This window comes from Triticum urartu, unplaced genomic scaffold (assembly GCF_003073215.2).
Source record: "Triticum urartu cultivar G1812 unplaced genomic scaffold, Tu2.1 TuUngrouped_contig_5714, whole genome shotgun sequence".
Lineage (NCBI taxonomy): Eukaryota > Viridiplantae > Streptophyta > Magnoliopsida > Poales > Poaceae > Triticum > Triticum urartu.
In genome coordinates, this window is record NW_024116411.1 from 8,701 (window position 1) to 32,319 (window position 23,619).

General features: G+C 43.4%; 2 protein-coding genes and 1 non-coding gene across 3 annotated transcripts; 2 read left to right on the forward strand and 1 right to left on the reverse strand.

Annotated features, from left to right (window-relative positions):
* Positions 1–1,327: 1,327 nt before the first annotated feature.
* Positions 1,328–1,864, reverse strand: LOC125529593. The gene has a single exon (XM_048694001.1). It carries the CDS (start codon positions 1,733–1,735, stop codon positions 1,328–1,330), a length of 408 nt encoding a protein of 135 aa, XP_048549958.1. The 5' UTR covers positions 1,736–1,864.
* Positions 1,865–8,211: 6,347 nt separating this feature from the next.
* On the forward strand, positions 8,212–8,285 carry TRNAW-CCA. Its single transcript has one exon. It is a non-coding gene; the product is annotated as a tRNA-Trp (tRNA).
* An 11,909-nt stretch (positions 8,286–20,194) lies between these two features.
* On the forward strand, positions 20,195–21,172 carry LOC125529594. The gene has a single exon (XM_048694003.1). It carries the CDS (start codon positions 20,435–20,437, stop codon positions 20,915–20,917), a length of 483 nt encoding a protein of 160 aa, XP_048549960.1. The 5' UTR covers positions 20,195–20,434; the 3' UTR covers positions 20,918–21,172.
* The last annotated feature ends 2,447 nt before the right edge of the window (positions 21,173–23,619 follow it).

The following is a 23,619-nucleotide window of genomic DNA, read 5'->3' on the forward strand; positions in this document are numbered from 1 at the left end:
CAACAGGAAGAATTGCTCAGATCCATTCAGTAAGCAGGGGCGAGGCCTCCCCAGCGCCCGATCTTGGGCCCCTACACTTCTATGGGTTGTTCCAGCCTCTGCTAGTGGGTGGTTTTTCATTTCTACAACAGGTGCTTGGTTCAAAAAAAGCTTATGAGTTGAGTTCGTCCTCAGCTACGGATTGGGGGCAGCATTCTCAGATTACTTGACTTGCTGCTAGCTTAGAGGAGAGAAAAAAAATCCCGCTTTCATTTACCTTTAAGTCTGAGAGAAGGCTTTTTCTTTCTATTAAAAGATCACAAATCAGAGGGGTGATCAGTCCTCTTACAATCCTTCATCTTATTATGAGTAGCCGCCACAGGGGGTCCTCAGTCTGAATCCTCCACTAGCATTGGACCAACAGTCAGTCTAGCTCTCGCTCTTATCCAATTTCCTTATCCTTTCAGGGCAAGGTCGGAGTAGTAGGAAAATACAATTTATTTTTTTGCATGCGGACCCGCTTGTGAGACTGAAGAAATTGAAGCTAAATGACAATCTTAACCTACTTGCTTACAGGATCCTTAAGAAACTATGGACTTTTGCACCTTTGTGTCTAGCTTGAGTTATCTTTTAGTTCTCTCCCCTCGGCAAAGTGGATAGGAAAGAGTCTTGCTTCCATTCCACTAGCCAAGAATAAGGAGAGTGACTTTCTCTTTTGAACCTCTTAAGCTGACTTGGAAAAAAAATTGGTACACCCCTCAGAGATATAGGGACCGCCATGCTCGTCCACTTTCTTGATAAACGACTCGATGCATTTTCTCTTCCTTGCCGCTGAGATTGAGACATATCAAAAAGATCTATTACTAAAAGGAGATTGGAATCATCCTGTGGTTACCGGATGATGGGAATAACTAAGCATAAATTTGGAAATGAGCACGAAATGTCTATAAATGAATTTTCTCATTATTCGTTATTTTCGGGTCTTTTCGTTGCATTCACTTACAACAAGAAACAACCACCAGCGTTTGGTGCAGCACTTGCATTTTGGTGCATTCTTCTTCCTTTCCTTGGTCTTTCGTTCCGTCATATTCCAAATAACTTATCTAATTACAACGTATTAACCGCTAATGCACCTTTTTTTATCAAATCTCAGGGACATGGTCTAATCATGAGGGTAGTATTTTATCATGGTGTTGGATCCCAAGTTTTTATGGATTCCTTTTTTGTTACTGGGGTCGACCCCAAAGCCATAATGTCTCAAAATGAAGAGGCTATAGAGAAACTTTGATTTTTTTTCCTTTGTCTCGAACTTCGTGAAGAACTCCATCTTATCACTCCAACAAAAAAGTTAGGTTGCGTCCCAGTTGTACACTCCCTTCATTCGGAGAACCCTTGTTGATTCTGAACTTCGTTCGCAAAGTAAGCGTCCTTTTAATGGGCCAGCCCTTTTTAATGCGCCGCTTGACCCTGTTTTGAAAATGAGCTTTGCTCTTCTGGGCGCTGGGCGCTCCCGTGGTTCGCGAGAAGGAAAAAGGACTAATCTTTTGTTACATCTGGCACGAGATGAAAAAGAGAGAGCTTCGTCTATCGATGAACAGCAGATTGATGGAGCTCTTGGCATTGCTTTGTTTTTCTCTCCTTTCCTATCAGCGAGTTCCGATCCTTTTGTTCGAAAAAATTTCGTTCGTACCGAACCGCTTGCAGAATCAAATCCAGTTCCACAAGATCCTATATCAGCTATACATCCTCCTTGCATTTATGCCGGAGATGTCGCCAGTGCTATGGGCTTTGGGTTATGTAGATCAAAAATGATGAATGGGATTGTGGCACCCCACTCGCCGCCAATGCGGAAGGATGCCGCCGAAAAGAATGGAACGCTGCTTCGCTCTGCTGGATGCGTCGGATCCCATATAAGAAGCTCGCTCTTTACCCGATCATTCAAACATTTTGTGGGCAGCGCGCCTGCTCTATTGTTACGTAGCAATAAAAGCCTGCTCATGCTGCTTCGGCGGCGCTTTTTCGCCTTCTCTTCGCTCTGGACAGGAGCGCTAATGGACACGGGGAGGGAGCAGACGAAGCGTGTCGTTCGTAATGGAAAGAAAGACACCACTACTTTGCCTCTTTGTTGGACCGCCGGCGCGAACACGGTGGTCTCTGACCAGGACCAGGAACCTATTAGAATTTGGATCTTGACATGTCGGTTGTTTTTAACCGTAGGCATCTCGCCAAGAAGTTGGTGGGCTCATCATGAATTAGGTCGGGGTGGCTGGTGGTTTCGGGATCCCGTAGAAAATGCGTCTTTTATGCCTCGGGTATTAGCCACAGCTCATATTCATTCAGTAATTCTACCCCTTCTTCATTCTTGGACCTCGCTTCTGAATATTTTGACTCTTCCATGCTGTGTCTTAGGAACCTTTTCTTATCTGGTAAATTGCCAGTAGCCCTTCTGAAAGTCTCCTAGGCGTGGTATCATCGGATCCACAAGGTCAATTTGTATCCATTTGTTCGGAAACCGGAAATGCCAACTACACTTCTTGCTGAGGATGAAGGTGCCATGGGTGATAGCGCCAGCCATTCCCTCATTGAAAAGAAAGCGCCAACCCTGCTACTAAAGCTAAGGCCAACCGCAGCCCAGTGAAATGAAATGCGTATGAAAAATAACATAGATTAATCTTGATGCGATCGATGCAGACACACTTCTTTTCTTACTGGCTACAGTTAGAAACAACAACTTCGAAAATCACCCTAAGAGTGCCATACGAAAAAACAAAAGCAACTGTGGGTATAGACCAATTTCCTGCCCCAGAAGAGGCTCAGCCTACCAACCCTGCTCTTTGCCTGCTTACCGAGCTCTCCTCATACTGAGTATTTAGGCATTTCTTCTCACAGTCCGGTTGGGAGAAGGTTGGCATTCTTTAATATGTCACTGGGGACCCGTACTTACTTGATGGAATGGATGGGATGATGTGTTTCAGTTCAGCCAGTAGTGGAGGTTTCCTCGGCCTAGTCGCGTAAGAGCCCCCTTCTTTTTCTAGTTAGTTGAAAGAAAAGCAATGGGGAAGGTTGGCTTACCAGTTAATTGGTCTGTATCATATCTTGCTATGGTGGGACATCCTCTTCAGTTTAGGTATCCAGGCTGGCTGTTAGCTTTAGTCGTTCGGCACTCTTCCTTCATTCTCATTCAACAAGGAGAAGTGTCTAATCAAAATCATTGGTTGAGCATCGCGTATATTATATGATGTCGTCCTAGAATTGAACTAGCGTTTAAGGTCGATCAAGTTCAAACAATTCGGCTCTGCAAGATCAAACAGATATCAAGTAAGAGATAGGCGCTTCCTATTAGTTATAGACTGCTTCTGTGACAAGTGGATCCCTTTAGGTTTAGTTGTTAATTGTACTATTCTCTTCAATAATTAGGTCTTCCGTATTCCTATTGGGGTCAGTGGTCTTCACCACTCACTGAGCCTAGATTCGTTTCATGGGTATTATTTGATGAGTGATCATCAATCTCTTCCATTGCTCCTATGTGCTGCTATACATACAAGGTACATGGGCCATGGGGCCTAACACACACTATACAGCCCAGCCCAATACTCAACACTCCCCCGGCTAAAGATATCTAACATGCCTATCTTGTTACAAAATGCTAAACCCTCACAATGACCTACTCGTTTAGTAAAACAATCAGCTACCTGTTCACTATACTTAATGTTACCCCCTTCTTCGACCGAACAATCTCAATCCGAAGGAAGTATCGAAGAGGTCTAAGATCCTTTACCTCAAGGGCTTCTCCCAGTCTTGCCTTCAAACATTTGATTTCTTCAACATCGTCTCCAGTAATCACAATATCATCCACATACACCGCCAAAAATGGTGATATGGATTCGTCTATGCCAGTACTGTATGATCTCCATTACACTGAGAGTAGCCCATACCACAAACAACTCTCCTAAACCTGTCCACGCCCGTGGCGACTGTTGCAAGCCATAGAAAGATTTCTTGAGCCTACACACCTTCCCATCAGTCTGTTTGTTCCAAAACCTGGAGGAATGTCCATATGGATCTCTTCTTGTAAATAACCACCATGAAGAAAAGCATTCTTCACATCTAGCTGATGTAAAGGCCACCCAAAGTAAGTTGACTGTGCTTGAGATTAAGGTTCTCACCGTGTCCATCTTCGCCACTGGTGCTTTGGTCTCATCATAGTCTATCTCCCATCTTCCTATAACCTTTTGCAATTAGCCTTGCCTTCTATCTATCCACCTTACCCTCTGGAGTCTGTTTTACGGTGAACACCCATTTGCATCCAACTGCTCTTTTTCCTGCTGGGAGTGGAAGAAGATCCCACGTCTTGTTCTTCTGAAGTGCACCAAGCTCCTCATTCATTGCGTCTTTCTTTCCACCGGGGATCCCGCTTTGCAGCCTTCCAATCCTTTGGAATAGACACTGATTGTAGAGATGCAATGAATGCTTTGTGTGCGGGTGAGACATAAGAGTCTGAAACTCAATTTGCAATGTCATGCTCATAGCCATATCGGACCGGAGGCTTTCCAGCATTAGTCCTAGTCTCTCTGCGTAGTGCAAGCGGCAATTCCAAAGAAGTATTACCACCTGTCTCATTTTAACCTCCATCTTGCTCTTGTGGCTCCTCCTCGACTACCTCAGGTTGCTCTTGTGGTTCTTCATCCAAGACCACTAGCGGTACAAGAAGAAGGGGTCCCGGCTCGGGGGCGGGGGTATCTTACTTCTTTTCCTCTGCGTTCGTGACAAGCTAGTAGGCACTCTTGTGTGGGTTGGCTCATTCCCCTGGAAAACGAATATTAAGAAGATAGATACCATTCCGTCGATACTAGATTCATTCTTTCTGCTCAAAAAGAACAAAGCCTCTATTGTGGGAAAAGTCTTTGAAACCCGAAGTTCTAAAATAGAAAATGGAATGAAGAAGGGGTGTGACCTTATGGCCAACTATACTAGCTCCCCTAGAGGGATAATATAGCTCCTAAAGGATGATTGTTTATGGTATATTACCGTAATTGGAGAATTTGACCTGGTGCTGACTTGTTGTTGTTCTGAGAAGGGGACCTTGCAAAGCTTGACAAGTTTTTTTTTTATATTTATCGATCCAATCTGTCTACAGATAGGCGCCTGTTGTGGCAGCAATTAATTAATCTCCGCCTTAGCATACAAGGACCATGGCTCGCAGCGGGTAGTTACGGTGGTTTTGAGGAGACCTGCTCAAGGTCGCTGGTTCGGAGCTATTCCGAGATCTCAAGGAGCGCCAAGCTCAATACGTGCAAGAAGAAAGAAAGGCTTCCACCTACGACTGCAGCTGCTGGTACTTTATCTCTGTTGCTTTCAACTCCCACTCCTTCTCCATTTGGTTTCTAGAGGAAGTGAGAAAGAATAATATATCTTGTGTAACTAATCTTTCTTATCGAAAGGTTATAGTTCGTAGATCATTTCTATAAGGACTATTTGAGCCATATCCGATGCTTTGGACCTCTTTTAGCTGCTAGGTATCTACTGGGTTCAATCCCCACTTCTGCTTGAAATGAGTAAGTCAATCCTCTTGCTCGGCTGTGATACGAATACTATTCATACGCAGACCCGGATCCAAGATATGGGGCATAGACAGATAAGAATGGCTTCTGAGTTGCATTCATTGCACTCTGGAATGTGGGGCTCCTTGGCTGATGTGATGGAGCGGTATCAGCAGATACTTGCAAAGATCAAATCAAGCAGAAGAAACAAGGAAGTTAACTCAGCGCCATCGGCCACCTTAACACGAACAGCTTGGGACAGAGGTGTAATGCCTGACAGAGAATCAGCAATAGAATGCATTTTGCATGCATTTTTCATCGAGTGAAACTACTTGAATAAACTGGAAGTTTTAAACCAAGTACTCTTGAAATCGCTACCCCCTGGGATGGAAAAAGAGGCTCAGGTTTTAGCCCTCCGTTTTACCCTGGAAGTCGTTGTTCGTCTTTCGATATGAGAGGATGGCAAGTGTCCACAATGACTTAGCGACTTAGCCAATTGGTTACGGATTCTAGACTGATCGATCAGATCACATCATCTCGAGCAAAGAGCTGAGAGCAGAGAAGCGACATCGCTTCGACACTCCTTCCTCTTTTCATTATGAAACCAATATCAAGCAAGATATGAAGAAGAGGGAAGCTCCCTGGATTGAACACATAAAGTAGTGCCAAGATCTCCTCTATGCGAGAGAGAAGTTCTCAGAAATGATGGAGCTGTTGGTTTTGGTCATTGTACGCTTGGTTGCTAAACTGCACCCTTTACGGCGTCTGTAGGAAGAATTCATTCTGGTCCCAAAACTTATAAGAGATCTCGGTAGTGAATATGCAATGCTGAATTCCAATAAGTTGGTACTTCGCACAAGGAAGAAGCTCGTGTTAAAGATAGTTTCATCCAGACCGAACCCTACCTTAGCGTCTCATCCCCACCCACCAAGTCTTTATCCGCGGTGAAAGGAGTGGTTTAATTCGATGCAAGGTGCAAACGAGCTTTTCCAAAGATGGAGTCCTTTCAGAAATACATGTGCCAGAAGAAAGCAGATTCTTTTTCTATCATAAAATGAATCTGCTTTCTGATGGCCATTTCGGTCCGTTGTGGGACCACGGCTTGCAAAGAAGGTATTTAGCGCAAAGAACTTCTTCCGCTTTTGGGGATTCCACTAATTGATAGAAGGAAGTGGATGCGGCAGGATTGGCCCCAATTGAATCACTAGTAGAAGAGATCCACGTGCAGAGACTGTTAGGGAGATGCAGATGGAGGGACGTTTGGATTGCTGCTAGAAGGGCTTACGACGAATAGATTGTTGGAATGGCTTTAAGTGAAAGGGAATCCGGCAGCTTATGTGAAAACTTCCCTTGTGGTTTAAAGTTCAAATAGATCAGGTGCCTATGTTGTTGATACACCGAAAGATACTAACGCTATGCTCCAATGCGGGATGAGGGCCAACGATTGTGATGAGTGGGGACCTTAGAGCTGAAAACCTACATACAGTGACCCTTATGGGCAGCGCCCTGGGCTGGCTATGTACGAGACATCAAACCGTCTCCCGGGTCCAAAGTTTCCATTTCCAGGGACAGCTCTGATTCTTCTTCCCTTATAGAACCTTCCCGCAAGAAACCAGTGGAAGTGGGTCCGCCCCTACAACTCATCAAATCTGCCTTCTTTTCTGTTCTGCGCTGTACATATTCTCAAGTTATGAGAAAGAATGGATTTGAATGCAATTTTGAATTAACAAAATAAACGAATGAAGAATATTTTTACCTCTTATCTGATAAGCAATCAAAGCATTTGAACTGCTCAATGAACAATAAAGAAAGAGCTAAGGTAAAAAAGTATATGTGTTACTAATAGTAAACCCATTTTATTTTGAGTTTGCTTTCAGCTGAACATGTTATAACTACAAATGAGGTGAGGCTTGATTAGGTGGCTTTGCAAGAACTAGGGAGGAACACAAGTTATGTACTTTAGGCTAAACATATGAATTTAGAAGGTCAACTTTTCCAATTGGACATAAACAAAAGCAACCAATAATATATATATAAACTTCCATAATATTTTCTCTATGGTGAAGTAATTTCATCGATAACCACTAAACGATTAAGTAGCGATGTATGCAAAGCTAGACAACGAACATTTCATAATACACTCGTTCTGCATATCTTTAGGATAAAAGAAAAAACTGCGAAAAAATCCGTTTTCCTAAATAAAAAGATCAAGAAATCTATTTTGTATGGTTCTTATTTCGTTGAAAACGTTTCCATGAGACTTTCTTTCATTGAAGAAGTCCATGACTTGTTCTAGGTGATATGAGGTTGAACAGGCTTTAGAAAAAATGCAAAGAAGGGTACATGAGGGTGGAATAAAAATCAAAAAGATGACCCCTTCTTTCTTCCTGAGCATTACCGATAAATATTCATTCTTTATACGTTAGGTTGGGTTTCAGATGTATATCATTTATTATATGAAACCAAAAAGAAGAAATGACAAGAAAGTTGTATATAGATGGAGGAATAAATTATGATGTGGAAAACAAGGCAGGGGTTCAAATCCTGTCATCCCTACCTATTACTTCTCCTATGGGCAGTAACGAGGGATCAATTGAGATCGATTCAAATTGGACAAAATTCAGAGTTTCATTTTTCTATATGCATGCGGTACAAAAATCATCCTTTTCTTTACCGCTTTATCTCCCAGAAAGCGCTCTTAGTTCAGTTCGGTAGAACGTGTGTCTCCAAAACCCAATGTCGTAGGTTCAAATCCTACAGAGCGTGATTCTGTTCTTGTTATGTCGAATCCAAAAAAAAGAACTTATATAAATATAAGAAAATGAGACAGTAATGAGGTCCATATCGTCATCGTAATAAAAAGAAAGATCTGCAAGCATTCTTTATGGGAGTCGGGGCTTTCTGATTTGAAGTTGCTGGAAAAGGACCTCTGTGATCGGTTGATCATTAGTCGTTTTTTTAAGGTAAGTAGGCGACGGTAGAAAGCACTTTTATTGCTCCTGTTGAAGGAGGCAGTGGTCCAATTGGCTATTGAAGTCGGTGGATTCTGCCCAGAGTAATCTCTAAAATAGTGAAGCCAGTAGCAATGACTTCGTTTTCAAGCTACTGAAATGCACTTAAATGTTGAATTTGGATTAGCAAATTACACGAGTGATGCGGCGGCCATTAATATTTATCCCTTGAAATTCTTGTTTATATTCGTTGAACCAAGTTGGATCTGTGATACCAGGGTGGTGGCTTTAACAAATAAGCTCCAATTGATCCATTATTTGAGGTGGCCACCGGTGGTAGCCCTTAGGAAGTTCTTAACAGCACTAATTCACCTCTTATTTCTCTTACAAACCGCCTCCGTAGGGGCTTCAAGCGAGCGCGTTTCGATGTCAACGAAGGTATGCCCAATTAGGGATTGAGTTCTCTTATAATTCAATCAAAAGAGCATAACATCTTAGCTAAATGTCTGACATAGCATCTGATCCCGGTGAATTGGGTTAGTTAACCGCACCCTTTGGTGAAGAATGGGGTATTCTTAGGCACTAGTTATTTTCTTATGTGTGGACTTCGACCTTACAAAGTATGAGTCCGTGCCTTCCTAAGTTGGTCCTGAATTTCCAATGAAGTTTTGATTTTCTCGAGGGACGTAGCAAACTGTTTGGTTGGCTCCGAGCATTCTAAAAATAGAGTCCTGCCTGGACAATGTTGATAATGGGAAATATCTAACCTCTGTGGTGGGTGTGAAGAAGGGTACATCTAGAAAGCGAGAGAATGTCTTTATGGATATGAGTCTGAGGCAGAAGTCTCTGAATGCGGGCCTGACGAACCTTTTGTACCAGGATCATCACGAGACTCTGTTTCTGTGGTAGATGACTCAATAGGCAGGGCCTAGAACCTCTAAAGAGGGTGTGACCGATCACCAGATCACGATCAAGAAGAGTCAAAGCTGTCTTACTAGCGCGAGCAATCATCCAACTATGGTGGTTTCTCAACCGGTGGGTACATTTTTGTTGCACATTGTGAGTTCATATTTTCTTTTCTAAGAAACAAAAGTTCGAGCAGATGCCGTTCTAGCAGGTACAAGAACTCCCGTTCGGTAGGCGTCTGCTTTAGCAATGTCTTTGATCCTCGATCAACAATTTGAGGAAGACGAGACAGAAGCCTTTGGATGAAACCAATGAATCTTCCGCTCAGTGTCAGTAGAAGGGAAGAAAAGATGGTCACTCCTTTTAGGAACATGGCGAGCCTTACTTACGACTATTGCACTTCACTCGCTGCTCGCTCATTCTCAAATCTTTGGCAGGAAGGGGCCAAGCCAAATAGTGCTCTTTAGAAGCGTAATCCGTGCTTGAAACTCCTTCGCTAGGATCCAAAAACCTATGCTTCCGCTCTTCCTCACCAGGCAATGCTTACTCTTCTCGATCAAGATTTTGGAGACTTTGAAGCTCAAGGACACGACAGCGCTTGAAACAAATGCTTTGTTTTGGCACCTTCGTCTTCCTTTCTAACATTAGTAAATTCGAGCTAATGGGACCAGTTTTGAATTGCCTAGAGGGTGGAGAAGTCACATCATCTGAGGTTTGTTGTGGGTTCAATTATGACCCCGGTCTAGAAGACGGAGTGGTTGCACGTGTAAGTACATCATGTTACATATCTATTTTAAGCTAAGCTAAATGCCTAAACTAAACAATTTTCTATTAAGCGCGGCATCCTCTCTTCGGGGCGAGCCCTATCGATGATTTCATTCTGTACAATGTGAAACCTGAAATACCAACGGTAGTTTCCAAGTGCCATCTCTATTCGACTCCCATGCTTATTCTTGAACGCTTGAAGGGGAAGTCCGGGCTGGGTCAGCTAAAGGCGGAGCCGGGCGGGATATGGTATTAGCTCTCTATGTGCTATTAGCTTAAGCTTATCACTCCAGCTTATTACCCTAGGCAGAGGGGGGTAGGGGAGCATCACTAGAGAGTCTCCGTACCCGGTACAAGATCCTGGCTTATATAAATTCATTCAAGGTTATGGCTGAACTGGTCTCACCGCTTCCTTCCTCAATGCTAGCGGGACCCTTGCTTTCCATTGCCTTTCGAAGGGGACCGACCATATGCATACTTCTTTTTGTACAACTTTGCTCTGTTGGAGCCTTTGCAATAAGAAAGTGGATTAGGAGAGAGAGCTCGCAGACGATGTTCCCTTCCTTCTATATATCCATATATCTATCGCCCCCGGGCACTCCAGAGCCAGTGTGACATTCTATCCGAAATGCATGCATCTCACATTAGGTAGCCATCCATGACCCCGTGTGTGTTTCCCAATTGCTCATCCAAACCATCATTTCTTTCTTCCATCCCGGAACGGAGATCTGACCCAAGGAAGGAATTGCCTTCTTTCTCATGCCAACCAGATGGATGCGGCCCAGAGCTGAGTGAATTCCCTCTGGGTGAGCGCTATGGAGATAGGCCAGGATCAATGAAAATAACCGAGATCGATCGGTATCCATCGCTCAGAGAGCTGCTTTCTCCCCGATATCTGTATCTGCTTTCGGACGGCCAAACAAGCAAGAAGAAGGAAACTGCCATTTCGCATAGCTGCTAAAGTAGTAGTTTTTGTCAAATCATACTTCTGACCAATAGTATCAGTGGCTTTATGCGTCCGCAACCTAGTTTTGTATCTGCATAGTGAAGGAAAGAAAGAAGCATGTTAAGGTGACTTGAGGGAAAGACTGATCCTGATAGACAAGAATGGTATGGTTGGATTGCCAGTGAATAAGCAGCAAGGCTAAAGCAGGGATTGGATTTACTTCTTCTATTGTCAGTAGCATCATTTGCCTTCCACCCTCTCAAGAACTTCCTGAAGCCCTGAGACACTTGTTGCCAATAGTCTGGAATGGAACATTTGCAACAGTTCTTGTAGGCCATTTCTGTAACAGCATATCTCTAAACCCTTCTTGCGGATGGTTCAAAACGAAACTTAGTGGCAGCCCCTATCTTCCCCATTTTCTAGAAGTAAAGGACAATGATCTGACCCAGCTTGCAAGAGGGATAGTAAAACTTAGGAAATAAATCCTCATAAGTTGAAGAAACCAGAACTCTATCCAAAACTTCTCTCACTGGCCTGTCTTGTTTGTTAGTCCAGGCCACCAACCCTTCTCAGTTCCTGTAGTTCAGTTTCAGATATGAAAGCATTAAAAGCTTCCATCCTATTAATATGTATTCTGCCATTGTTTCATGAGCAAATCTGATCATGTCCCGCAAAGGTAGATCAACACTCTGCACAAAGTTAGTGAGCTCTGACAAAAACATAGCTCTTAAATTTGGTTGGACCATAAACATCCACCCAAGCACAATTATCACAAAGCCTCTATACTCAAACACCATGGAGAAATTGACCCTCCCCAATGAGGTCTGCATCCATGACATCCAGATTGACTCCAATAAGCATTCCACCTTTACTGCCACTGGCTGGCTTGCAAAACCACTTGAAAAGCTTTCTGCCACCAATTGCCATTAACTCTTTATCTGAGAACTGTTCTCTCTTAGTTTCTTGCACACAAACTATGTCCACCCACTCTATCACTTCAGAAGGTTGCCCCCTTCTACCTGGCCAGGCCCCTCACATTCAAGATTAGTGTCTTCATGGCGGTATCTGTTTTTTGTTATGCCTCCTCTTAGCTCTGCTCGTAGTGTTCTTGTCACCAACTGGTATACAAGTACTGTGATTATCTAACTCTTCAACAATCTGAGTAATATCCTCATTCTCTGAATCAGAGCTTAACTCGACACTGGAAGACTGCTCCTTCTCATGAGCAGCTAACTTCTTTTTCTGAGCAGCTTCATAAAGCAATGCTTGAGCAAGTTCTCTTGCTTTAATAGAATTTATAGACCTGTCAATTTCCTCCTGTGTACTGCCCAACACTAGACCACTATCTACAGCAGATTTTACTAGACTAGCAGAATCAATGGAATTGCAAATAGCATATCTGTTAGTAGAAGACATACCTGGTTCATCAAGATTCTTGCGTGAAGCCATCCTTTCTGCACGTTGCTGAATAGGCATGCCATCCTTCGGGATCCTATCCTAGCACTTGTCCTCGTTGCTTTAATTCTTGCGTTTGCACCTCATTGAACTTCTCTTGTTCTTTGGTCATTCCAGAAAAAACCTCCATACCTTAATAATAGGGGCTTGTGTATAAAGGAAAGCAGCAAACCGGTCAAAGGCGAAGCTGTTCTATCTCAACTCTCTGACTTGAAGGAAGATGTGGCGGATCTCAAGGCTGGCTCTATCCCAAGTACAAGTTCTGAGGTGAAATGCGTTGATGTGGCCAATCGATATATAGTATAGTTGAATGGTTCGACAAGTTCACATGCCGGAGCTACCTGTTCTCCGCGATTCAATTGGTTCTTCTGCCTTGCCTTCTTATCTATCGGTCCCAACTTCAAAGAAATAGGTTCAGTGGTTCGACCTCCCAAAGGTTAAAGAAAGACATCGGTATTAAGACCACTCCCTCCGGATGATGATATGTCCCAACCATCTATAGCCCATGGTTCATTACTCGGGAATTCGGAGAGGTCAGATGAGATAGATGGGTGTGTTCAAAATGGAATGATCCCCTTTTCTCATGTTTGCATTTTTGTTGTCCACAAACAAATAAAGAGTCCGAAAAGACGTACGCATAACAGACTCGGTACCTAGGTCAATGGGTTCAGTGGAGAATTGCGTTACTGTAATAGCGAAGGTATCTATGAAATGCAGTACCAAGGTCAATGAAATTGAAAGGCACCTCTGACAACAGAATCAAAAGGGATTTGGCGGCTATAGACGACTCAGAGGGGTTTTCATAAAGAGAAGCTTTCGCGCAGTACACCTATTTTTCTATAGAAGTGAATGGCTCCTAAGTTGGCTAGTCTGATCAATCAGCAGGCTCAGCCTCTACGTCGTATTCTGATATAGAAAGAAAAGAACCGAACTCGTGGAGGGTGAAAGAAGAATCTAAAGTTGATACTCTGCCAAGGGATCTGTCCACAACTGGTACTTCACATGCCTTAGAAGTATATTTGAATGAGAATGAATGAAATGAGCAAACGTTACTAGGAAGGTGAACTCGCTATCAAACTACTGCCTGCGCTAGGGGAAGCGCGAAAGAAAAACCTGTTTCAAGCAAGATCTGATACCCTTGAAGGACTCCCAGGAATGAGAGAGCAAGTACAAGGACAATCTTATTTTCTAAGGATAGGCGGTATTCCATAATTAACATAGTTCGGTTAGAGTGGATTTGAAAAGCTACAGCAGATCGATAAGTTGCTAATTTAGCTAAGTCAACTCCACTATGGAATCTAGCTCTCCATAAGAGGGTATTCCCAATGAGACAAGTAGTTTATCGAAGGGACCCTCTGTCTGAAGATTGTAGTCCGGATTTCTCGGAATAGAATAATTGAATGAGCAGGTGCAGATGGTCAATCTCCATCTTGAAGCCGAGTCTCTCTGTCTTCTTATTTTATATAAAGATATAGAGAATAACTCGATCGATCGTAGAATGATTTCGTGATCTGATCTTCATTTGGGCGGCTTTCGCTCAATCCATGGCTGTAGTGATAAGGCAAATCAAAGGGGTCAAAAAAGAAGATATAGAATTGTAGCTAATGGGGTTCGCTCGCCCTCGCCTGTCACTATAGTGTGTCAAGTTTCTCTCTTTCCAATCGGGATTTTTTAGGTGTGAAGTGAAGTTCACCAGAAACGCTAGCTATATGCTTAACACAGGGTAGGGGAATGCTATTTCTGTAAGATTTGGGTAATTTGTTTTGTAGAAGGACTCACTTGACCAACGCTTGCACTTGTTTGTGTTAATGAATCCAGCAAGACTCTAATATGATTTCTAAGGATTTGAAGAACGACGTGTACATGTTTCATTTCACCAAATCCATCATTTGAGGAGTGGGTATGAGGGCTTCTTTCACTGTTTCCCTAAGTTCAAAAGTGAATGTGGAAACGCTGTCTATGGTCTGGTTATAGCATCCCCTTTCTCAATTCCTTTCTGGTCAATAAGGATGGTTATAGCCAGCTTAGAAGGGAATTCTAAATGTAAGAAGTTGCTGGATGGTTTGCTCCAATGAAGAGGTACACCTAGGTAGGAGGGAGGGAGCACTTCGGCTTTCCCACTTTGCAGACGAGTAGTTCTGCCGCTCCGCGTTGGATAGGAAAGGGGTGGAGAAGGTTCATTTATCAGGAATCTACTTGTTGCATAATGCACATGCCACAAACGATAAAGTGGAAGCACACTCAGATGAAGAGGAAGGTGAATTGATCAATAATCCCATGTCTTTTTTTGCTGAGATATCTTGGATCAAGACATACAAGGCAGCATTGGTCAAACATAGGACTACCTAGGCTAGGTCATTCATTGCTTGGTCTACTATATTCGTTTTGTCTTCTAGTTATCCACAGGGACTTCCTACTACTCCGCCGAATCTCTCATCTGAGAAAGTAGGTCACCTGGGTCGAGTAAAGCAGCATAGATAAGGCTGGAGTTTATGAACAAGTTGATGTCTACTAGGGCATTGACCGTACAAGCAGGTAAGTATAGGGCTCGGCTAGGAATTCGTTTATGCTTATATTTATAAGCTTTCTTCTCACTAGGTAGGGCGGGCAGTTGGTCTTATTGCCCTGCATCATATGAGAAGGAGTTCTTCCATGAAATAGAGGTCATCTATGGTCTTTGTGGCATTGATGGATAGTACTGGTCTGTTGTCAACAAATAGACTGGCTAGGTCACAGTCTGCTAAGTCTACTAGTGGGATATGAATATGCATTAGTAGTAGTTATTGCTGCCGGATTGGTATTAACAGTTGGTCAAGTCTAACGTAACGTTTTTTAAGTAGAAGGATAGGGCATTAATTACCTGGGGTCGATAGGTACACCTTTATAATAAATTATTAGCACAAAGCTCTCATCTCACTTTTCATAGGTAGGCGAAAACTCTATAGTGATAGTGTAGTGTATATTGGCTTGGATTCTTTCTATTGTTACGGGAAAGGCATATCCCCACCTAGTTCTTCTTCGTCTTAATTAATAACTCCTTCCTGAACTTCAAAGTACGACAGAAACTTACTTATATCTCGTAGGAAAACTAGAGAATGAGCCATCTCCATCTCGTAGAGAAACTAGAGAGGTGTTGGGCGCAGCTGAAAGGAAATCCAAGAAGAGTCCATGAAAGGCTAGCACGATTAGGATCCTTTGTAGGGTTTATCTCGGAAGAGAAGGCTATGAAGCGAACATCTCTTCTTTGGGAGAGAGGGGAGGTTCTATGCAGGACACTTAACCCGTGCCGGAGGACTGCACACAGCTGGTACAACCTCGTGTGGTACATTTTACATGTTCTTACAAGTCCGATGGTACAGTTGACTTAGTATCGAATTATTATAGATTCCGTTGGCAGCCATTGCCTTCCGTGGGCAGCCATTGCCCCCCTGCATGTCGTCTGACATGACCGAAACGAAACTTTACACCCCCTAGCAGCCCCCTGTCGGCATCGAAAACAGAGGGAAGTGCGCGTGCTGATGTTTAATCATGCGACGCCAATGATGTAAGCGCAGGCCCGCAGGTGCAGACAGGTTTGTCGGGGGCAAGCTTCAGAGGTGGGGGGTACGATTGTGGAAGATCGCGTGGAGGCAGGGGTTGGAGATGTGATGCAAGGGTGCGGGAAATTGGGTGGAAGGACAGTCGTTAATGTGGAGTCAGGACGGGCATGAGGCAAGAAGTGGAGGGAAGTGGGATCTAGATTAGAAGAGATAAATACGATATTCCTGATACCCGCGGACGATCCCTAGCCTAGCTTGGCAATCCCTTGAAAATGCAATGCATTTTCCCTTGAGATGAAATTGCTTTTTCGGTGGCAACTAAAAAAAACTCTCAAATCAACTCACGCATATTCCCTTGCTTCTGTTAACTACGCATATCTCCTGTTTCTATACTTGCTAGCTAGCAACCTCTTATCACACAGAAAGCGTGACATGAATGCATACCCCCGTGTATACAACTCCTTACTATCTCTAATATGCCGTTGCTTGTTCGGCGCATAGACCTATTATTATTATCGGTCAGGCTTTCCTTTTGGCAGGTGATTACTATATATAATATAGCGGGCTTTCCCTTATCCGTTCGCTTAGGTATCTGACTGTGTAGCGTAGTTCGCCGATTCCTGGGGCCGGCACGGCACAACCGGATCCCCATCCTTAGCCAAAGTCCGTACTTTACCCTGTTCCTGATCCCCAATGCCAGGGTTGAATAGTAGCCAGCCATGAGATCTATACTTTATCCATTGGTCAAGTAGCATAATTGTTTACCAGGTCTTTCTTCTTGGATAGATATGGCCCTACCTTCCTCTTGAGGAATCCGTTCAAGATGCCCTGGCTACACTGACTGGACTATGCTGTGCGCTTTTGAGAAGATTCACACTACCGGCGAAAGGAAGCGGATAAGCTTATCACGAACGGCGCATCCTAGGACAGATAAATATGTATCATCCCTTTTGGAGATGACTGCACTACCGGAGAAAGAATCCATAAAATACTAGTGTGTTCAATTGGAAGATCATAAGTAGGACGGATAATATCCAAAGACACCAGTCCATCCAATTCCCTAAACTTCAATCAAATCAAGAAGAAACTAAAGAAACCGCGGAAGAAAAGCAATGGTTGTTCGGGGATAGGTCCCGCAATGAAAGTATTAATAAATCTAAAGTAGATTGGCAAGAAAGAGCAGTTGGTCATCTCGGAAAGATAGATAAAGCTACATCTAGGAAAGCAAGCTAGGAAACCCTAGATAGGAGCAATCCGTTCCACCACTCCTGAGAATTCAGGGCATAATCACCCGCGGAGCAACTGGGGTACTCACCACTGTAGTAGTACAATCGGTTGTCTTTCTCTAGCCAATAACACGGCAAGAGGTGGACGGCAATGAAGTTGAGGGTAATGACAACAAACTAAATCCCAACACTTAATGCAAATGGCTCTGAATGGTCTAAAGATACGAATTATTCGACCGAGATGGGTTTACCTCACTCGTTTGTAGAAACACTTTCGAAAGAACAGACAAGATCCACTAGATAAAAAATTGGTACGCCACACACGGCTGCTTCGGCGAGCGACGGGGGCACGGGGGCGGTGTTTCTCGCAGTTGCTCGATGGCTAGGGGAACGGATAAATCCCCTTTCTAAATGACTTGATTATCCCTCGACTAGGAAACAAGAGTACTCTTTACCATAGGAAAGAAGCTAACTCTGAAAAAGAGAAATGGAATCATCGAGATAGGAGCTAGTTCCTGGATTGAGAGAGTTCTGCCTAATGCCTAAATTGGATGGTGGATCTTCAGCTTTAGCGAGTTCACTCGTAGAAATGTCCGTTTGATTGCTCCTCGGGTGCTTCCTTCTTTCAAATCTAGATTTCCTAGAATCATACCTTCATCCATTCTTGGCAAGCCTTCTTCTCTGATGGTATAGTTGAAGACACCGGATCCCCATCCTTAGCCAAACCTTCAATTCAAGCTAGGGCAACAAAGGTTTCATCAGAAAGGGATGGATGGCCTCCACTCACAGATCCACTTTCTTTCGGGGCCATCAATACAATAGAATAGTTATGTTCTTTAGCCGACATTTTTCCTTGCCGTCTATATCCGAGCGGTTCCCTTTGGCATATTTCACTTGCTTTGCTACTACGGTACCCGCATTCTTGAAAGAAAAAGGGATGGATAGTTGCCCTTAGGAGACAGATGGTGCCCATTTATCCATAGAATAGGTTCAAGAAGATGAGACGCATTGATGTTAATGAACTTGAGGTTGAAGTTCTAGTAAGCTTAAGCATAGGTTTAGGTGCACAAGTGGTATACCAAAATACTCGTTTAACTACTCCGCAATGGGACACCCTTCTCAAGGTGGGTCCCCTTTCGTACGACCTATTCTCTCTCTGAAAGTAGCAATAGAAGAAGGATAGCTTCATGAGTTCGTTCTGACTCCTAGTTCGAAAGTTGTTCCTTCTGCTTGGGAACGATCTTATCCCGAGTCCTCTGTGGAGTGAAGGAAGTGATGCCAATTCTACCGGGTCCGGTACCCACTTAACAACGGATTCCATTTCTCTTGATCGATGGTGTTCTCCCACTGACTTGCTAGGGAAGAGGCTAGTTCGCGTGGACACTGCCCTACATGGTGTTTCTCGTTTTTAATGACTCTGAAAAGAGTTTACTAATGAATTCCAAAGGATTTAGGTATTTGACTAGCAGTCATCTTCATCAGGTCTAGATATTGCTGTGAATAAGTGTTCTTTCGCTTGAATCTATGGATTGGCTTAAGCAAGCATGGTATCTTTGGACCAGACCTCGAACATCTGCTTCTATAGGAGTTCATGATTATCAACATAACTAGTTTGATCCCCCTTCCTAAAGTATACATACATCTCTTTTCTATTCTGATAATAAGTAAAGTGTCCCTCCTCCACCAGTCGATGAGCCTGCCTGAGAATCTACGCACTAAAGCCATACTGCAGGATTGCCCCCCATCATTCCAGCTTTAACTGCCTATTCGGCTTCAGCAGTGGGTTTCCAAAGGCGCTCTTCCCAGATAAAAACGGTTTTTATTCTATCCATAGGGACTTTTTCTCCAACTAGATTGAGCACGAAATCCAAGGACCTTGAGTGACCACAAAGCCGAAGGGCGAGAGCAAACGGATCAATCACTAGAGACAGCTTTGTTTGTTGATAACAAAGATAGCCTGCCTTGACTTGAATTGAGATAAAGGAAAGGTAGTACATTGATATCGCTCCGCATTGAATTAAGAAAAAGCATTACCGGATTGTGGAGGATCAATAGACTCTGCCGTCGATAGACAGAAAGACGCTTCAATTGCCCATTTCTCTCCGCTATTCTTCGCTTAGAAGGGCTTGACTTACTTAACTTACCGCTTTCCTGAAACTAGCTAAAAAAGGGTCAGGTATACTTGCCTGATGAGATAGGGTTTTTTCTAAAGCGGGAGCTGCTGTCGGTATGGGCAATTTCTTAAGTTCTTTAATTGATTCCATCCCCGAGTGCTACCAAAGTTCCTCTAATTCCTCAGCCAGATATTTCCCTTGCCAGACTTTACCGATAGCGGAATCGATAGATGTTACCACGGAGTGGTACCTAGCAACCTTCATTCCTGCTTTTCCCTCTTGCCTTAAATCTTCCTCGTGTATCGTCTGTAGCGGAACTATGAACGGGAGCTAGCAATCCGGACCGTATTGAAAAGGTTCCTAAGACACAGCATGGAAGAGTCAAAATATTCAGAAGCGAGGTCCAAGAATGAAGAAGGGGTAGAATTACTGAATGAATACAAGCTGTGGATAATACCTGAGGCATAAAAGATGCATTTTCTACGGGATCCCGGAACCACCAGCCACCCCGACCTAATTCATGATGAGCCCACCAACTTCCTGGCGAGATGCCTACGGTTAAAAACAACCGACATGTCAAGATCCAAATTCGAATTGGTTCCTGGTCCTGGTCAGAGACCACCGTGTTCGCGCTGGCGGTCCAACAAAGAGGCGAAGTAGTGGTGTCTTTCTTTCCATTACGAACGACATGCTTCGCCTGCTCCCTCCCCGTGTCCATTAGCGCTCCTGTCCAGAGTGAAGAGAAGGCGAAAAAGCGCCGCCGAAGTAGCATGAGCAGGCTTCTATTGCTACGCAACAATAGAGCAGGCGCGCCGCCCACAAAATGTTTGAATGATCGGGTAAAGAGCGAGCTTCTTATATGGGATCCGACGCATCCAGCAGAGCGAAGCAGCGTTCCATTCTTTTCGGCGGCATCCTTCCGCATTGGCGGCGAGTGGAGTGCCACAATCCCATTCATCATTTTTGATCTACATAACCTAAAGCCCATAGCACTGGCGACATCTCCGGCATAAATGCAAGGAGGATGTATATCTGATATAGGATCTTGTGGAACTGGATTTGATTCTGCAAGCGGTTCGGTACGAACGAAGAAATTTCGAACAAAAGGATCGGAACTCGCTGATAGGAAAGGAGAGAAAAACAAAGCAATGCCAAGAGCTTCGTCAATCTGTTGTTCATCGATAGACGAAGCTCTCTCTTTTTCATCTCGTGCCAGATGTAACAAAAGATTAGTCCTTTTTCCTTCTCGCGAACCACGAGAGCGCCCAGCGCCCAGAAGAGCAAAGCTCATTTTGAAAACAGGGTCAAGCGGCGCATTAAAAAGGGCTGGCCCGTTAAAAGGACGCTTACTTTGCAAACGAAGTTCAGAATCAACAAGGGTTCTCCGAACGAAGGGAGTGTACAACTGGGGCGCAGCCCGACTTTTTTGTTGGAGAGATAGAATGGAGTTCTTCACGAAGTTCGAGACAAAGGAAAAAATAAAAGTTTCTCTATAGCCTCTTCGTTTTGAGACATTATGGCTTTGGGGTCAACCCCGGTAACAAAAAAGGAATCCATAAAAACTTGGGATCCAACACCATGATAAAATACTACCCTCATGATTAGACCATGTCCCTGAGATTTGATAAAAAAAAGGTGCATTAGCGGTTAATACGTTGTAATTAGATAAGTTATTTGGAATATGACGGAACGAAAGACCAAGGAAAGGAAGAAGAATGCACCAAAATGCAAGTGTTGCACCAAACGCTGGTGGTTGTTTCTTGTTGTAAGTGAATGCAACAAAAAGACCCGGAAATAATGAATAATGAGAAAATTCATTTATAGACATTTCGTGCTCATTTCCAAATTTATGCTTAGTTATTCCCATCATCCGGTAACCACAAGATGATCCCAATCTCCTTTTAGTAATAGATCTTTTTGATATGTCTCAGTCTCGGCGGCAAGGAAGAGAAAATGCATCGAGTCGTTTATCAAGAAAGTGGACGAGCATGGCGGTCCCTATATCTGTGAGGGCTGTACCACTTTTTTTTCAAGTTAGATTAAGAGGTTCAAAAGAGAAAGTCACTCTCCTTATTCTTGGCTAGTGGAATGGAAGCAAGACTCTTTCCTATCCACTTTGCCGAGGGGAGAGAACTAAAAGATAACTCAAGCTAGACAGAAAGGTGCAAAAGTCCACAGTTTCTTAAGGATCCTGTAAGCAAGTAGGTTAAGATTGTCATTTAGCTTCAATTTCTTCAGTCTCACAAGCGGGTCCGCATGCAACAAAAGAAATTGTATTTTCCTACTACTCCGACCTTGCCCTGAAAGGATAAGGAAATTGGATAAGAGCGAGAGCTAGACTGACTGTTGGTCCAATGCTAGTGGAGGATTCAGACTGAGGACCCCCTGTGGCGGCTACTCATAAGAAGATGAAGGATTGAAAGAGGACTGATCACCCCTCTGATTTGTGATCTTTTAATAGAAAGAAAAAGCCTTCTCTCAGACTTAAAGGTAAATGAAAGCGGGATTTTTTTTCTCTCCTCTAAGCTAGCAGCAAGTCAAGTAATCTGAGAATGCTGCCCCCAATCCGTAGCTGAGGACGAACTCAACTCATAAGCTTTTTTTGAACCAAGCACCTGTTGTAGAAATGAAAAACCACCCACTAGCAGAGGCTGGAACAACCCATAGAAGTGTAGGGGCTGCTTCAACCAGGCGTACCCGTATCCATTGATTTACCTCCTCTAGAGAGTATTGAACTTTGTGACAAATAGGTTATAGTTACACTCCTTAACTCCCTATTCGCGAGATATAAAAGCTAGCTAGTAAGAAGACTTTCCCTTCTTTTCTGGGAGGGTGAGAACTTGAAAGACTGGCAGAGAAAAGGAAGAAAAGCGGCTAATGCTATCTAAACGATTATTTCAAAGTTTACCAAGTTCGATCGTTCACGAGACAGGGGACTCTTTTAAATAAGACGGTGTATGGCTGCGAATAAGTCTATTCGGCAAGTCATAGAGAAGGACTGGATATAAGCTATTCCCCGGTTCTTCATTGGATCCTTTTAGTTTCATATTACTTTTTGGAAGCAATCTCATAATAATATGTATTAGGGACAGCATTTAGGATAGCAAAAGCTTTTTTGGAGCAAGAGGGATTACCTTCCAGATTCTTTTGTGATACCCTCTGTGTCGCCTTCTCCTGGATGGTCAGCCCAGTGTCCTGAATCCTTGAGCTCTTCCTCATGGCTTTGACTGGTGACTTACATTTCATCTTATTTGCTGCTCTCTTGGTCCTTGGATATGATGTCTTCTGCCACTCTCCTTGGTGGCTATTCTCCACCATCTCAGTCCCCTCTGAGGTCAGCTGAATCTGATCAGTGGCTGTCTCTGCCTAATCCACCAAGTGTGTACAAGACAAGATCTTTGTCTGTCACAGGTTCTCCTGCTGCTGCAAGTTGATCAGACTGGAATTTGATCCTGCGCAGATAATCTTGAGCAGTCTGGGATCCTTTCTTGATCGTTTGGATCTGAATACGCAGCTCAATTATTTGAGCATTTGTCATACAGCCAAGACTTCCGGTTTTTTTTCATCCATGCCCTGTATACTTTCCCCGTTCTATTGCTACCGCGGGTCTTATGCAATCGATCGGATCATATAGATATCCCTTCAACACAACATAGGTCATCGAAAAGATCTCGGACGACTCACCAAAGCACGAAAGCCAGTTAGAAAATGGATTCCTATTTGAAGAGTGCCTAACCGCATGGATAAGCTCACATTAACCCGTCAATTTTGGATCCAATTCGGGATTTTTCTTGGGAAGTTTCGGGAAGAAATTGGAATGGAATAATATAGATTCATAATTCGGGATTTTTCTTGGAAGTTTCGGGAAGAAATTGGAATGGAATAATATAGATTCATACAGAGGAAAAGGTTCTCTATTGATGCAAACGCTGTACCTAGAGGATAGGGATAGAGGAAGAGGGAAAAATCGAAATGAAATAAATAAAGAATAAAGCCAAAAAAATAAGTCGAAGATAGAAGAGCCCAGATTCCAAATGAAGAAATGGAAACTCGAAAAGGATCCTTCTGATTCTCAAAGAATGAGGGGCAAGGGGATTGATACCGAGAAAGATTTCTTCTTATTATAAGACGTGATTTGATCTGCATATGTTTGGTAAAAGAACAATCTTCTCCTTTAATCATATCATAAATGGAAAGT

Excerpts from the sequence above, each read along its gene's own strand:
- LOC125529593 (XM_048694001.1), bottom strand. The coding sequence starts at position 1,735 with ATGCAAGGAGGATGTATAGCTGATATAGGATCTTGTGGAACTGGATTT.
- LOC125529594 (XM_048694003.1), top strand. The coding sequence starts at position 20,435 with ATGCAAGGAGGATGTATATCTGATATAGGATCTTGTGGAACTGGATTT.